This window comes from Megalobrama amblycephala, linkage group LG6 (genome assembly GCF_018812025.1).
Source record: "Megalobrama amblycephala isolate DHTTF-2021 linkage group LG6, ASM1881202v1, whole genome shotgun sequence".
Taxonomy (NCBI): domain Eukaryota; kingdom Metazoa; phylum Chordata; class Actinopteri; order Cypriniformes; family Xenocyprididae; genus Megalobrama; species Megalobrama amblycephala.
Window position 1 is genome coordinate 20503535 of NC_063049.1, and position 14024 is coordinate 20517558.

At 34.1% G+C, this 14024-nt stretch overlaps 1 protein-coding gene across 2 annotated transcripts in view; it reads left to right on the top strand.

Moving 5' to 3' along the window:
- bmpr2b (bone morphogenetic protein receptor, type II b (serine/threonine kinase)) overlaps window positions 1-14024 on the top strand; it is a 95611-nt gene that overhangs the window by 62180 nt on the left and 19407 nt on the right. For both annotated transcript variants that reach the window (XM_048193288.1, XM_048193289.1), the window contains exons 4-6: window positions 12084-12194; window positions 12284-12375; window positions 12533-12763. In XM_048193288.1, coding sequence (XP_048049245.1) covers window positions 12084-12194; window positions 12284-12375; window positions 12533-12763 — 434 coding nt within the window. The remainder of the gene's footprint in view (window positions 1-12083; window positions 12195-12283; window positions 12376-12532; window positions 12764-14024) is intronic.

Genomic DNA, 14024 nt, shown 5'->3' on the forward strand with positions numbered 1-14024 from the left:
ATGAATCCAGTTCATGATTTATTGAATAAGGATTAAGGAAATGGATTTTTAAAAGTATTTTATAACAACAACAACAACAACAACAAAATTGTTGGGCTCAGACACCTGAGAACCACTGACTTAAACCCAAAAATTAAATTTCTGTCATTAATTACTCACCCTCATGTTGTTCCACACCCATAAGACCTTTGTTCATCTTCGGAACACAAATTAAGATATTTTTGATGAAATCCAAGAGGCTTCTGATCTCCCTATTCACAGCAGTGTCATAACAAATTTCACGGCCCAGAAAGGTAGTAAAGACATTGTTAAAATACTTCACGTAATTACAGTGGTTCAACCTTAATGTTATGAAGTGACGAGAATACTTTTGTGTGCAAAAAAACCCTTTATTTAACAATTTCTTTTCTTCTCTGTCATTCTCCTACGCTGTTTACGTTGTAGACGCAGTGCAGCGCTTCCGGGTTCTACGTCAGAACGCCGGCTCAGTGTTGGCCGACGCTGTACATGTGAGCACCACGATGCATGCTGATGCTGATGCCGGAGCCGGCCAATACTAAGTCTGCATTTAGAAAAACTATTCTCGTCGCTTCATAACAATAAGGTTGAACCACTTTAGTGACATGGACTATTTTAACGATGTCTTTAACAACCTTTCTGGGCCAAGAAAGTGGTTATAATGTTGCAGTCTATCAGAGGTCAGAAACCTCTCGGATTTCATCAAAAATATCTTAATTTGTGTTCTGAAGATGAACTAAGGTCTTAAGAGGAAGGTCTAATGACATGAGGGTGAGTAATTAATGACAGAATTTTCATTTTTGGGTGAACTAACCCTTTAAACTGTTGCGTCATGTAGTGATATTCAACATTATGTAAATCAACATTTATTTCCCTGTCCAACAGAACCACAATTCATTTCTGCTTCCTGTGATTTAATGCGAGTGTATCAGCTTATTGTTGATGACTAATAGGATGTTTTTCATTTTTAGGATGATCTTTTTTGCGAATCCCCATGCTGATTGCAAGTGGAGCACTTTCCTATTTTGATTCTGGTTTGTGTTTGTTTGATTGTATTTTTGACTTTTGACTTCTTACAGATAATCCATTGCATGGATTTGCCATAGATCTTCTTTTGTGTTTTTTGGTAAATGCTTTTACTCTTTTTAATCTCTGCAAAACAGACATGTAGAGTCTCTGCAGTGTATTTGTCATCTGCTGTCTTCATATTGCTCTATGAAGTCTGGATTTTGCTGTACAAGAGCTCCTGCTGATATTTTGTCTGTCTCTTTTGTCATTTCTCTCTCCCTGACTTTTCTCTCTCTCTCTCAATTTTCGTGCCTTATTGATATGACAAATCACCAGGCCCATTCTAAATCCTTTTTTTCATATTTTCTGCATCGATTTTGAGGAAAATGTGGAATGGATTTGGTATAATGTGTTAAACTGAACTAACACACAAGCGGCACGACCCGGTGTAGATGCGGCGTATGAGTGCTCTTATTGATATGTGAAAGCACAATTAAATTAGCTATAATGTTTAATAAATAATGATTCAAGAGGCAAGGCATGTGTACAACTTTGTGAATGGCTTCCAGTTGTGCGGAAGTCTTTGGGCACAGATAGCTTAGAACACTTTATTGAGCTGCAGTCCCTATGGAGAAGATGAATAGGGGAAAATTCTTCTGGATTGCTGAAAAAGTGGGCAGTCCCTGTTGTGCTTTAATGCAGTTGCACATAAGAACTGGGCAGGATGAAAAAAGTCTGTCTATTCCTATCTAGAAGCCATGCTCTGAGTTGTGCCATCAAGCTGATATCCAGCAGTGTGTGCGTGTGTGCGTGTGTGCTTGTAAGAATTAAATTCCACAACAGTATGTGCCAAAAACACTGTAGTTGTGCATGTGCTCGCCAGATTGAGTCCATCATTTTATTGTGCTGATGAGCTGTCTGCCAGCGGAGCTGTGAGCGAACAAGCATCTGCTCTTTTCCCTTAATTAATTTATTCATTAGCTTTGCCTCTTTTAACCTTAACCTTTACACAGTGAATGGCAAAAGTTTTTTGAGAGCCGAGAATGAGTTTGCTTGATGAAACTCTATTCAAATAATATAGTGCAGGTAAAATAGTCTGAAATCTCAATTTAGATATAGTGCAACCAGAGCTGTCACAATATGGAGATTTTTATTAGATTATTATTGTCCAAAAGAATTCACTGTAACAAATGTATTGCAATATCAAAATTTTGAAAATATTAATTAATAAATAATGCTATGTTTAACACAATTTATTTTGTGATTTTCTGTTTTTTTTGGCAAATGAATCACACTCAAAATACGAGTGTATGGAGGCAGAAAGAAGTGCAAAAGATGTACAAAAAGAATGTTCTGTTGATTGGCACTTGCTGTCGACAGAGCTAGAACTACTTCATAACTGTTGTTAACTGGGAAAAATTGTGAACTCTTATTTTAAATAATTTACTGGAAAGTAATTGTTAGACCATTTGTTAGTCTATCAGAATCAAGCATTCAACAGCCTCTGGTGGTATAAATTTATTTTAATAAATAGCAGCCTTTGTGAATTAATAATCGCACTAAGCCGTATCGCTATTTGGTTTTATTTTGCTTAATCATGCAGCCCTAATAACAATAGAAGTGCAATGCAGCAAGACCTTCCAAATAATCAAAGATGAAAACCAAACCCATATCATTTTTTCTGTGGCTACCCTAGTGAAAAAAGAAAAGAAAAAAATACTAAAATGTATTTGAAATACATTTATTTTGTGCTAAGTATACTACAAATATATTTAGCCTACATATTTATGTGCTGAATAAAAATACCCTGCAATCATATTTTTGTTATAATAAACTGGTATACTTAAATTCTACTGAATTGGAACAACTAATTTTATACTTTAATTGTACGGAAGTAGTTCTGAAGTCCAACTAAAGATACTTAAGTATATTTGATTATGCTAAAGTGGAACTATTGCAAGTATACTTTAGGTACACTTTAAAGGGTTAGTTCACCCAAAAATTCTGTCATTAATTACTCACCCTCATGTCGTTCTACACCTGTAAGACCTTCGTTCATCTTCTGAACACAAATTAAGATATTTTTCATGGCTCCGATGGCTCAGTGAGGCCTGCATTGACAGCAAGATAATTAAAGATGCCCTAGAACTTCTTTTTAAAAGATGTATTATAAGTCTAAAGTGTCCCCTGAATGTGTCTGTGAAGTTTCAGCTCAAAATACCCCATAGATTTTTTTTAATTCATTTTTTTAACTGCCTATTTTGGGGCATCATTAAATATGCGCCGATTCAGGCTGCGGCCCCTTTAAATTCTCGTGCTCCCCCTCCCCCAGAGCTCGCGACTGCCTTGAACAGCATAAACACAGTTTGCACAGCTAATATAACCCTCAAAATGGATCTTTACAAGATGTTCGTCATGCATGCTGCTTGCATACATCGGATCATGTAAGTATAGTATTTATTTGGATGTATACATTTGATTCTGAATGAGTTTGAGGCTATGCTGCGTGGCTAAAGCTAACATTACACACTGCTGGAGAGATTTATAAAGAATGAAGTTGTGTTTATGCATTATACAGACTGCAAGTGTTTAAAAATGAAAATAGCGACGGCTCTCTTGTCTCCGTGAACACAGTAATAAACAATGGTAACTTTAACCACATTTAACAGTACATTAGCAACATGCTAACGAAACATTTAGAAAGACAGTTTACAAATATCACTAAAAATATCATGGATCATGTCAGTTATTATTGCTCCATCTGCCATTTTTCGCTATTGTCCTTGCTTGCTTACCTAGTCTGGTGATTCAGCTGTGCACATCCAGACGTTAATACTGCCTGCCCTTGTCTAATGCCTTGATCATGGGCTGGCATATGCAAATATTGGGGGCGTACATATTAATGATCCCACCTATTACGTAACAGTTGGTGTTATGTTGAGATTCGCCTGTTCTTCAGAGGTCTTTTAAACAAATGAGATTTATATAAGAAGGAGGAAACAATGGAGTTTGAAACTCAATGTATGTCATTTCCATGTACTGAACTCTTGTTATTCAACTATGCCAAGATAAATTCAATATTTAATTCTAGGGCACCTTTAATACTTTCATTGCCCAGAAAGCTACTAAAGACATTTAAAACAGTTCATGTGTCTGCAGTGGTTCAACCTTAGTTATGAAGCGACAAGAATACTTTTTGTGTGCCAAAAAAACAAAATAACGACTTTATTCAACAACATCTAGTGATGGCCGATTTCAAAACACTGCTTTATGAAGCTTTGAAGCTTTACGAATCTTTTTTCAAATCAGAATCGCATATCAAACTGCCAAAGTGACGTGAACTATTGAAATTTCGAAATGCGTAACGAAGCCTTGTTTACTGAATTCACTCCAATTTTGAATGCCACTCCGATCCACTGATTCGAAACAAAAGATTTGTAAAGCTTCATGTAACAGTGTTTTGAAATCGGCCATCACTAGATATTGTTGAATAAAGTCATTATTTAGTTTTTTTGGTGCACAAAAAGTATTCTCGTCGCTTTATAATATTAAGGTTGAACCACTCTAGTCACATAAACTGTTTTAAATATGTCTTTAGTACCTTTCTGGGCATTGAAAGTGTAAATTATCTTGCTGGCAATAGAGATTTTATCAAAAATATCTTAATTTGTGTTCTGAAGATGAACGAAGGTCTTACAGGTGTACAACAACATAATAAATGACGTAATTTTCATTTTTGGGTGAACTAACCCTTTAAGTATCTTGCACTTAAAGACTGATATTATACAAAGATCATACAATCCTTATTAATAGTGATATTAAAACAATTTTAGGCATAATATTAAGAAATGTGCATTGTGCAGTATAAAAGTACTCCAAATAAAGTTTAATTATACTTTTATATCAGGTAGTCTTAAATGATATATCAATAAATAGGCCTATGTTAATGGGTTTGAATTATATGTAATATGAAATAATTTTAAATAGATTTTGGTATGGCTTTTTTTTTTTTATCAGGGTATTCATGTGAATTTTTGCCAGTCTCTGAAAAGCCTGTTTTTGTGTGTGTGTGTGTGTGTGTGTGTGTGTGTGTTGCTGTGCACTTTTTATGGCCTTTTTTGGGGGGAGTTCTGAATGGTTGCAAGGTGTCAGAAAGCTCCAGCTTTATGAGGTTGCCATCTGTAGATATGTCTTGGATCTGAAGTTATTAGTGGTTAAAGGCAGATTGCAGCCAAGTTTTATTTGTCTGAACAAGATGATGTAGTTTGTCAGGCTCCCTCACTCTCTTCCCCACCATCCAACACTGAAAGCTAAATGTAGGGCAGAGAATTCCCATTGAGTGGCTTTCATTGTCCTCGCTGGTGGGGGGATTCAGGTAGTGATGTTGAGTCCTGTTGTGGTAATGGCAGCATGAAAGTCTGCCTGCTCATGAATGACTCCCATTAGAGTCTCCCTGGTGTCTCTGAGTCGGTAGTCTTTGAAATTCTCCCACACAGGCTTTGTATTATGGATTGGACACATATCTAAGATGTGACTGCCTGTCTGTTGGAAAAGACCCTGTGTGTGGTACACATAATCACAATCCTTTCGGGGGAAAATGATTCATCATACTAGTGCTTTTATTAAATCAGTTTCCAGGTGTCTCACATTAGTCTTGATTTAAGGTATTTGTCCCACTCTCTTTTGAATTTTAATGTAAGAATTTTGTTTTTCTCCTTGCACAAACTGATCATGATGGACTGCATGTACTTCTGTATATATATATTAAAAAAACATTTAATAGACAGTTCACATAAAAATGAAAATTCTGCCATAATTTTACTCACCCTGTATGACTTTCATTCATCTTCGAAATACAAATGAAGACATTTTTAATATTCTCTCATAACTTATGTGCATTAATTGAAAGTTCACGCAACCAAAACTTTGATGCTTTAAAACGTTCATAAAAACATAGTAATCTATATGAAGCAAGCGGTTTAATTCAAGTCTTCTGAAGAGACATGATCAAAAACAGTTCATCAAAGTGTTTTTAAATATATCCCAAAAGTCTCTAGTTACATCACAGCTATGGGGGAGGGACATTCTCACTCTTGAGAGCATTTGATTGGACAAATTTTTTTTATTTTTTATTATTTTACAGTACGTGTAGTTACAGTGTACTTACGTAATAAAGTACTGGGTAAGGTAACTACATGGGTTAAAGTTAGGTTTAGGGGTAGGTTCAGGGTTAGTACCTAGTTATTACCCAGTTATTGTGATTACTATAGAAAGTACATAGTATGTACATGGGGAACAGGACTGTAAAATAAAATGCTATCAAATCTGTGTAGTGCAGGATGAATCATCAGCATTTTCGTCTATTTAAACTGAAGAGAAAGAATGTTAAGGAACATATTAACATAGATGGCTTCATAGTTAATAGGCATGGACTTAAAACCACAAAATTTTGATTTTGGTTTAGTGGTAAGATGTTTTTCATGTGTGCTTTTAACCTATAACCTTAAAAGCATATCTTAGCGCTGTCTTTAATTGCATACAGCACTGACACAAATTGAAAAGAGAAAGTGAGGAAAGGCAAAAATTTAGGCAAGAGAGACTTTATTGCAGGATGGTTCTGTCTGCATACTGTTGCCAGGCATCGTGAGTGGGAGTCGGTGATATCAAAGAAGAGTTCTGGTTACCCAGGGAAACTGCATCTGTCCTGATGATTTGTCTGAAAGAATGTGAAGGACAGAAGTTCAGATCCACGCGTGATGCGAAGACAAACACGAGGCTACAGAGAGAAACAAAGTCTTTAGAAGTATCTCTCCATGAAGGTTCTTCTTCTTCTTCTTCTTCTGTTTTAGCTCATAACATGGCAAAAGAAGCATGTAACATGACAGAAAGTTAAGTGTGTTAAAAGCCATTACAAAACACTACTGTGGCAGTACCACGGTGCAGTGATGATGGTAGATGGTAATAGCGTAGCACAAAAATTGTCAAAATACTTTTTTGTCTTCATTTTGACCAGTATATCTGCTATTTTATCATTTAAAAAAAAAAATTATAATCGAATGCAATGATATTAAAGGATTAGTTCCTGATAATTTACTCGCCCCCATGTCATCCAAGATGTCCATGTCCTCCTTTCTTCAGTCGAAAAGAAATTAAGGTTTTTGATGAAAACATTCCAGGATTTTTCTCCTTATAGTGGACTTCAATGAACTCAAAACGGTTGAAGGTCAAAATGACGTTTCATTGCAGCTTCAAAGGGCTTTAAACAATACCAGGAATAAGGGTCTTATCTAGCAAAACGGTCGGCCATTTTCTAAAAAATAAAAAATAAAAAATTAAATGCGTTTTAACAATAGACGCTCGTCTTGAACTAGCACTCTTCTTCTTCTTCTCTATTAGAATTGCAGCAGTGTAGACACTGCTAAGTGTATTACTGCCCTCCACAGGTCAAAGTTTGAACTAATTGTTATATACTTGCACTAGCATATTGTATATGACAATTTTGTTAGTATTGTATATTACAAATATATCTACAAATAATTTTGGTAAAAAACATGGCATTGAATGATTGCTATTTTGATATACCATGGTATTTGCATTTTATTCCATGGTAATTCAAAGAATATAATAGTAACCATAACATTTACAGATCAAAAGTTTGAAATAATTAAGATATTTTAAATGTTTTTGGAAGAATTCACTTGTGATTACCAAGGCTGCACTTAGTTGATATACAGTAATATTAAAAATACAGTAATATTATACAGTATTATAATGGTTCTTCTTATTATTAATGTTGAAAAAAAGTTGCATCTGCTTAAAAAAAAACTAACTACTATTTTTAGGATTCTTTGAATAGAAAGTTTAAAAGCATTTTTTTTTTTTAAAAATATAAATATTTTGTAACTTTTTTTTAAATATGTCTTTACTATCATTTTAGATCAATTTAATGTGTTCAATTTAATATATATTAATTTAATTCTTTGCTGAATAAAATTAATTAAACAAAAAGAAGACGTCACTTCTGAATTCACACAATTTTCCACAAAAAAATGAAGCGGCACAACAGTTTTCAACATTAATAATAAGTAGAAATGAACACCAAATCAGTATATTAAAATGATTTCTGTAGGATCACGTGACACTGAAGACTGGAGTTATGGGATCAATGCCATCAGAGGAATAAATTGCATTTTAAAGTATATTAAAATTGAAAACGGTTCTATTAAATTGTAATAACATTTCTCAATATTACAGTTTTCACTGTATTTTTTGATCAAATACATGCAGTCATGGTGAGCATAAAATACTTCTTTCAAAAACATTAACACACCATAATTATTCAAAATGTTGACCGGTAGTATATGAAAATATGGAGACGTGAGAAAGGAAGGAGAGCTCTCATAATGCACGGAGGGCTGGAGGGAGACGTACAGGAAGTACAACAGGATTGTTGGTATAGTCTGGAAGAGGGAGGGACACTCAGACATTCTGCCTCCGAGCTAAATGCCGCCGGCTCCAAGACATGTAAACAGTGTCTATGTATATGTGAGAATGAAAGAGCGTTTTTTAATATCGATATCTATAAATGCCTGTGTTTTATCCTCTGAGCATTAAATGAGCGTGGCTATATATGAGTGTGTGTGAGAGATCACTTTCCAGAAGCGAACACCGACATGCAGACTGATGCACTGCTGTGGTTTAAATCTCATATTTATTGATCTGTCTTGAGAAACCCAAACCTTTCTGAGCCGTGTGATAGTAAAGCTGCTGTTCTAGCTGCTGCAGTGGACCTGGGAGGGTCCAGCTCAAAGATATGGGCAGTAGTGTAGATTTGTATCTATATTGTATTCACTGCATTGAAGATAATTTCCTGCTGTATTCTGCATGCGTCAATCCTCAAATTCATTAAAATATGTAAGCGAGCACAACATTTTAAGCTCAGTTTCATCTAAAGTTTCATTTAATCGTCATTACAGCAGTTGTGTGATTGGCTTTAAGAGGCTGTCCTGCCATTTTAAGTGTTTGTTCTCTTTCTCTCTGCTTGAAACTGAAGTCCATAGCTGTGGTTTTATCATTCCCACTCATCTCTCTCTCTCTCTCTCTCTCTCTCTTCAGCTCTTTTTGTGTGAGAGAAGCTTTTTGGCTTGAAGTGCTCACTCTTGTATGCAAGGACATGTCTGTGTCTGAAGTGGAGTGAGAAAATGGAGAAAGTGAAAATAATCAAAAGCTATAGAAAGCTAGATTTAATTGGATTTCAGGAGGCAGAAATCTGTATGGCTCATGTACATGTATGGAGCAGAACATTTTCAATCGTTTTGATAGGCTTCACATTTCCAACTGTGATTTTGGTTTTTTTCCCGAACAAAAGTTGGTAGAATTTCTCTTGGTAGGTGGACTGTTAGTGTTTAGCAAAAGTGGACAGATTTGTGTGCGTTCAGGATTGACCAAATCACTTCGTAAGAGCAGATCTTCATGAAGTTGCTGGACCGAAAGGATTAAAGCAATGTTTTGGATTCAATACATACTAAATATGAGTTTTGCGACCGGGATAAACATACATGTATTATACACAAGAGAAAGTATAGCCACTTGACAAAAGTATTTATTTATTTATTTAAGAAAAGGGGGAACAATGCATATTAATGAACGTTAAGACAATGTAAATATGCCAGGTTATAGGCGTAGCTATAACTATATACGCAATAAGGCAAAGACAGACACGCTAATATAACAGTCAATTTTAAAATACGCAATAGAACAGCGACAAGTTAATTAGAAGAAAAGAAAGAAAATAATTCATAGCATACACTACCATTCAAATGTTTGGGGTTAGTATGATTTAAAAAAAAAAACCCTAAATAAATTAATAATAAATGAAAATAAAACTTTTTTTCCCCACAAAGGAACATTAAATAGATTAAAAGTGACGTTAAAAGTAGATTAAAGATGTCTATAATGTTACAAAATATTTCTATTTCAAAGAAATGCTATCAAAGAATCCTGAAAAATATGCATCATAGTTTCCACATAAATATTTTCATCTTTTATAATAAGAAATGTTTCTTGAGCAGCAAATCAGCATATTACAATTATTTCTGAAGGATCATGTGACACTGAAGACTGGAGTAATGATGCTGAAAATTCAGCTTTACATCACAGGAATAAATTACATTTTACAATATATTAAAATAGAAAATGGTTATTTTAAATTGTAATATTTTATTCACCATATTGCTGTTTTTATTGTAGTTTTGATCAAATACGTGCAGCTGAAAATTCAGCTTTACATCACAGGAATAAATTACATTTTATAATAGATTAAAATAGAAAATGGTTATTTTAAATTGTAAAAATGTTTCACCATATTGCTATTTTTACTGTAGTTTTGATCAAATACATGCAGCTGACAATTCAGCTTTACATCACAGGAATAAATTACATTTTACAATATATTAACATAAAAATTTGCTTATTTTAAATTAATAATTTTTCACCATATTGCTGTTTTTACTGTAGTTTTGATCAAATAAATGCAGCTGAAAATTCAGCTTTACATCACAGGAATAAATTACATTTTACAATATATTAAAATAGAAAATGGTTATTTTAAATTGTTATATTTTATTCACCATATTGCTGTTTTTATTGTAGTTTTGATCAAATACGTGCAGCTGACAATTCAGCTTTACATCACAGGAATAAATTACATTTTACAATATATTAACATAAAAATTTGCTTATTTTAAATTAATAATTTTTCACCATATTGCTGTTTTTACTGTAGTTTTGATCAAATAAATGCAGCTGAAAATTCAGCTTTACATCACAGGAATAAATTACATTTTACAATATATTCAAATAGAAAATGGTTATTTTAAATTATAAAACTTTTTCACCATATTGCTGTTTTTACTGTAGTTTTGATCAAATACGTGCAGCTGAAAATTCAGCTTTACATCACAGGAATAAATTACATTTTACAATATATTCAAATAGAAAATGGTTATTTTAAATTGTAAAAATTTTTCACCATATTGCTGTTTTTACTGTAGTTTTGATCAAATAAATGCAGCTGAAAATTCAGCTTTACATCACAGGAATAAATTACATTTTACAATATATTAAAATAGAAAATGGTTATTTTAAATTGTAATATTTCATTCACCATATTTCTGTTTTTATTGTAGTTTTGATCAAATACGTGCAGCTGAAAATTCAGCTTTACATCACAGGAATAAATTACATTTTATAATAGATTAAAATAGAAAATGGTTATTTTAAATTGTAAAAATGTTTCACCATATTGCTATTTTTACTGTAGTTTTGATCAAATACATGCAGCTGAAAATTCAGCTTTACATCACAGGAATAAATTACATTTTACAATATATTAAAATAGAAAATGGTTATTTTAAATTGTAAATTTTTTTCACCATATTTCTGTTTTTACTGTAGTTTTGATCAAATAAATGCAGCTGAAAATTCAGCTTTACATCACAGGAATAAATTACATTTTACAATATATTAACATAACAATTTGTTTATTTTAAATTAATAGTTTTTCACAATATTGCTGTTTTTACTGTAGTTTTGATCAAATAAATGCAGCTTTGGTGAGCAGAAGAGACTTATTTCAAAACTATTAAAAAAACCTTACCAACCCCAAACTATTGAACAATAGTGTACATATTACTGTATGTAAATAGTGTAATTAAGTTGCTTAATAACTCAGTACAAAATTATTTACAGTTCAAAGAACACAGTTTTGTTTCAAAGAATTAATTTAAACACAAAATGAATATGAAACATTTCTGCTTATAAAACCTCTTGCTCTATAGACTTCAATTATAAGTGCATTACTGTACAATATATCATTTTGGTTTGTTTTTACAAAATTATTTTCTGGGTTAAATTGGCAGCATGTTGATTCATTTTTCAAAATGCCAGTTCAAATTCATGTTTCAGACACAAAGACAATAAATATGAGCTAAAATGCAAATTACCATTGCAGATCTAACATGCCTCTTTTTTTTCTGGTCTTTTCTCTCTTGCTTCAGAAGATCAACAGCCTTTACACAGAGACGAGGCCATCTTCATCGCCCTCGCGTCTGTCTCCATAGTAGCGGTCCTGATTGTGGCGCTGTTCTTCGGCTATCGCATGATGATGGGTGAGATTCAGTACTCTGTGTTATGATTGGCTATTTTCAAATGAAGGTCACGTAATAATGTTAGCGTGTTGTGATTGTGTTTGTTACAGGCGAGTGTAAACAAGGCCTGCACAACATGGACATGATAGAGGCCGCACCATCAGAACCGTCTCTGGATTTAGACAGTTTAAAACTACTGGAAGTGAGTCTTCTAGCTGCCATCAAATATGTGCAGAAATTATCATATTTTGATTTTGAATTGTATTCTAATGAACACAATTTGACACAACTTGAACCATCTGTATTTGTTTATCATGTAACATCTGCTACAATTCACACCTGAATAATTTTCCTTGCAGTTGATTGGTCGAGGGCGCTATGGTTCTGTCTACAAAGGATCGCTCGATGAACGCCCGGTTGCTGTGAAAGTTTTTACCTATGCCAACCGGCAAAACTTTGTGAATGAGCGCTCCATCTACCGAATCCCTCTTCTGGAGCATGATAACATTGCTCGTTTTATCGTTGGCGATGAGCGTCTCACAGCAGATGGGCGGATGGAGTACCTGCTGGTCATGGAGTACTACCCTCATGTAAGTATTGATCTAGTACAAGCCCTTATTCTCTCATCCTTAAAGTTGTATGTGACACTGCTCTGGTGCCTGGCTGCCTTGCTTGGTGTAGGTTTCCACATTTTACCTTCATCTGTCCTTTATTCCTCATCTCCTTGTTTTATTGGTCTCTCCTGACTATTTCTGTCAAAGTCGGGAGTGGAATCGAATGTCCTGCCGCTATCTGGCTAGATATTTTTATCCACGATTCAGATGGATTTCCAGCAGGTAGCATGAGAAGGGTACTTGGATGTCGGCTTTGTGTTTTAGCCGTCCCTGTGCCTGTTTGTCTTTCTCTCTCTGACTTGCTCTTATTATTTTCCTTCAGTTTTTCTGTATTCATCTGCCATTGTGGTCAGATAAAGGTGTTTTCTGTCCTTTATAAATTCAGTGATGAATGCACTAAACAGCCACTTTTGTGAGCAGTATTTCAGCACAATTTACTCTTTTATTGGTCCCACCTTATATTAATTGTCTTTTAAAGGGTTATTCACCCAAAAAAGAAATTTTTGGCATTAATTACTCACCCTCATGTCATTCTAAACCCGTAAGACCTTCGTTCATCTTCAGAACACAAATTAAGATATTTTTGATGAAATCCGAGAGGTTTCTGAACCACACGTAGGCAGCAACGTCGTTGTACTTTTCAAGGCCCAGAAAGGTAGCAAAGACATTGTTAAAGGTGCCCTAGAATTAAATTGAATTTACCTTGGCATAGTTGAATAACAAGAGTTCAGTACATGGAAATGGCATACAGTGAGTCTCAAATTCCATTGTTTCCTCCTCCTTATATAAATCTCATTTGTTTAAAAGACCTCCAGTCTGGATCTGTGCACAGCTGAATCATCAGACTAGGTAAGCAAGCAAGGACATCAGCGAAAAATGGCAGATGGAGCAATAATAACTGACATGATCCATGATAACATGATATTTTTAGTTATATTTGTAAAATGTCTTTCTAAATGTTTCGTTAGCATGTTGCTAATGTACTGTTAAATATGGTTAAAGTTACCATCGGTTATTACTGTATTCACGGAGACAAGAGAGCCGTCACTATTTTCATTTTTAAACACTTGCAGTCTGTATAATTCATAAACACAACTTCATTCTTTATAAATCTCTCCAACAGTGTAGCATTAGCCGTTAGCCATGGAGCACCATCAAACTCATTCAGAATCAAATGTAAACATCCAAATAAATACTGTACTCACATAATCCGATGTATGCATGCAGCATGCATGAC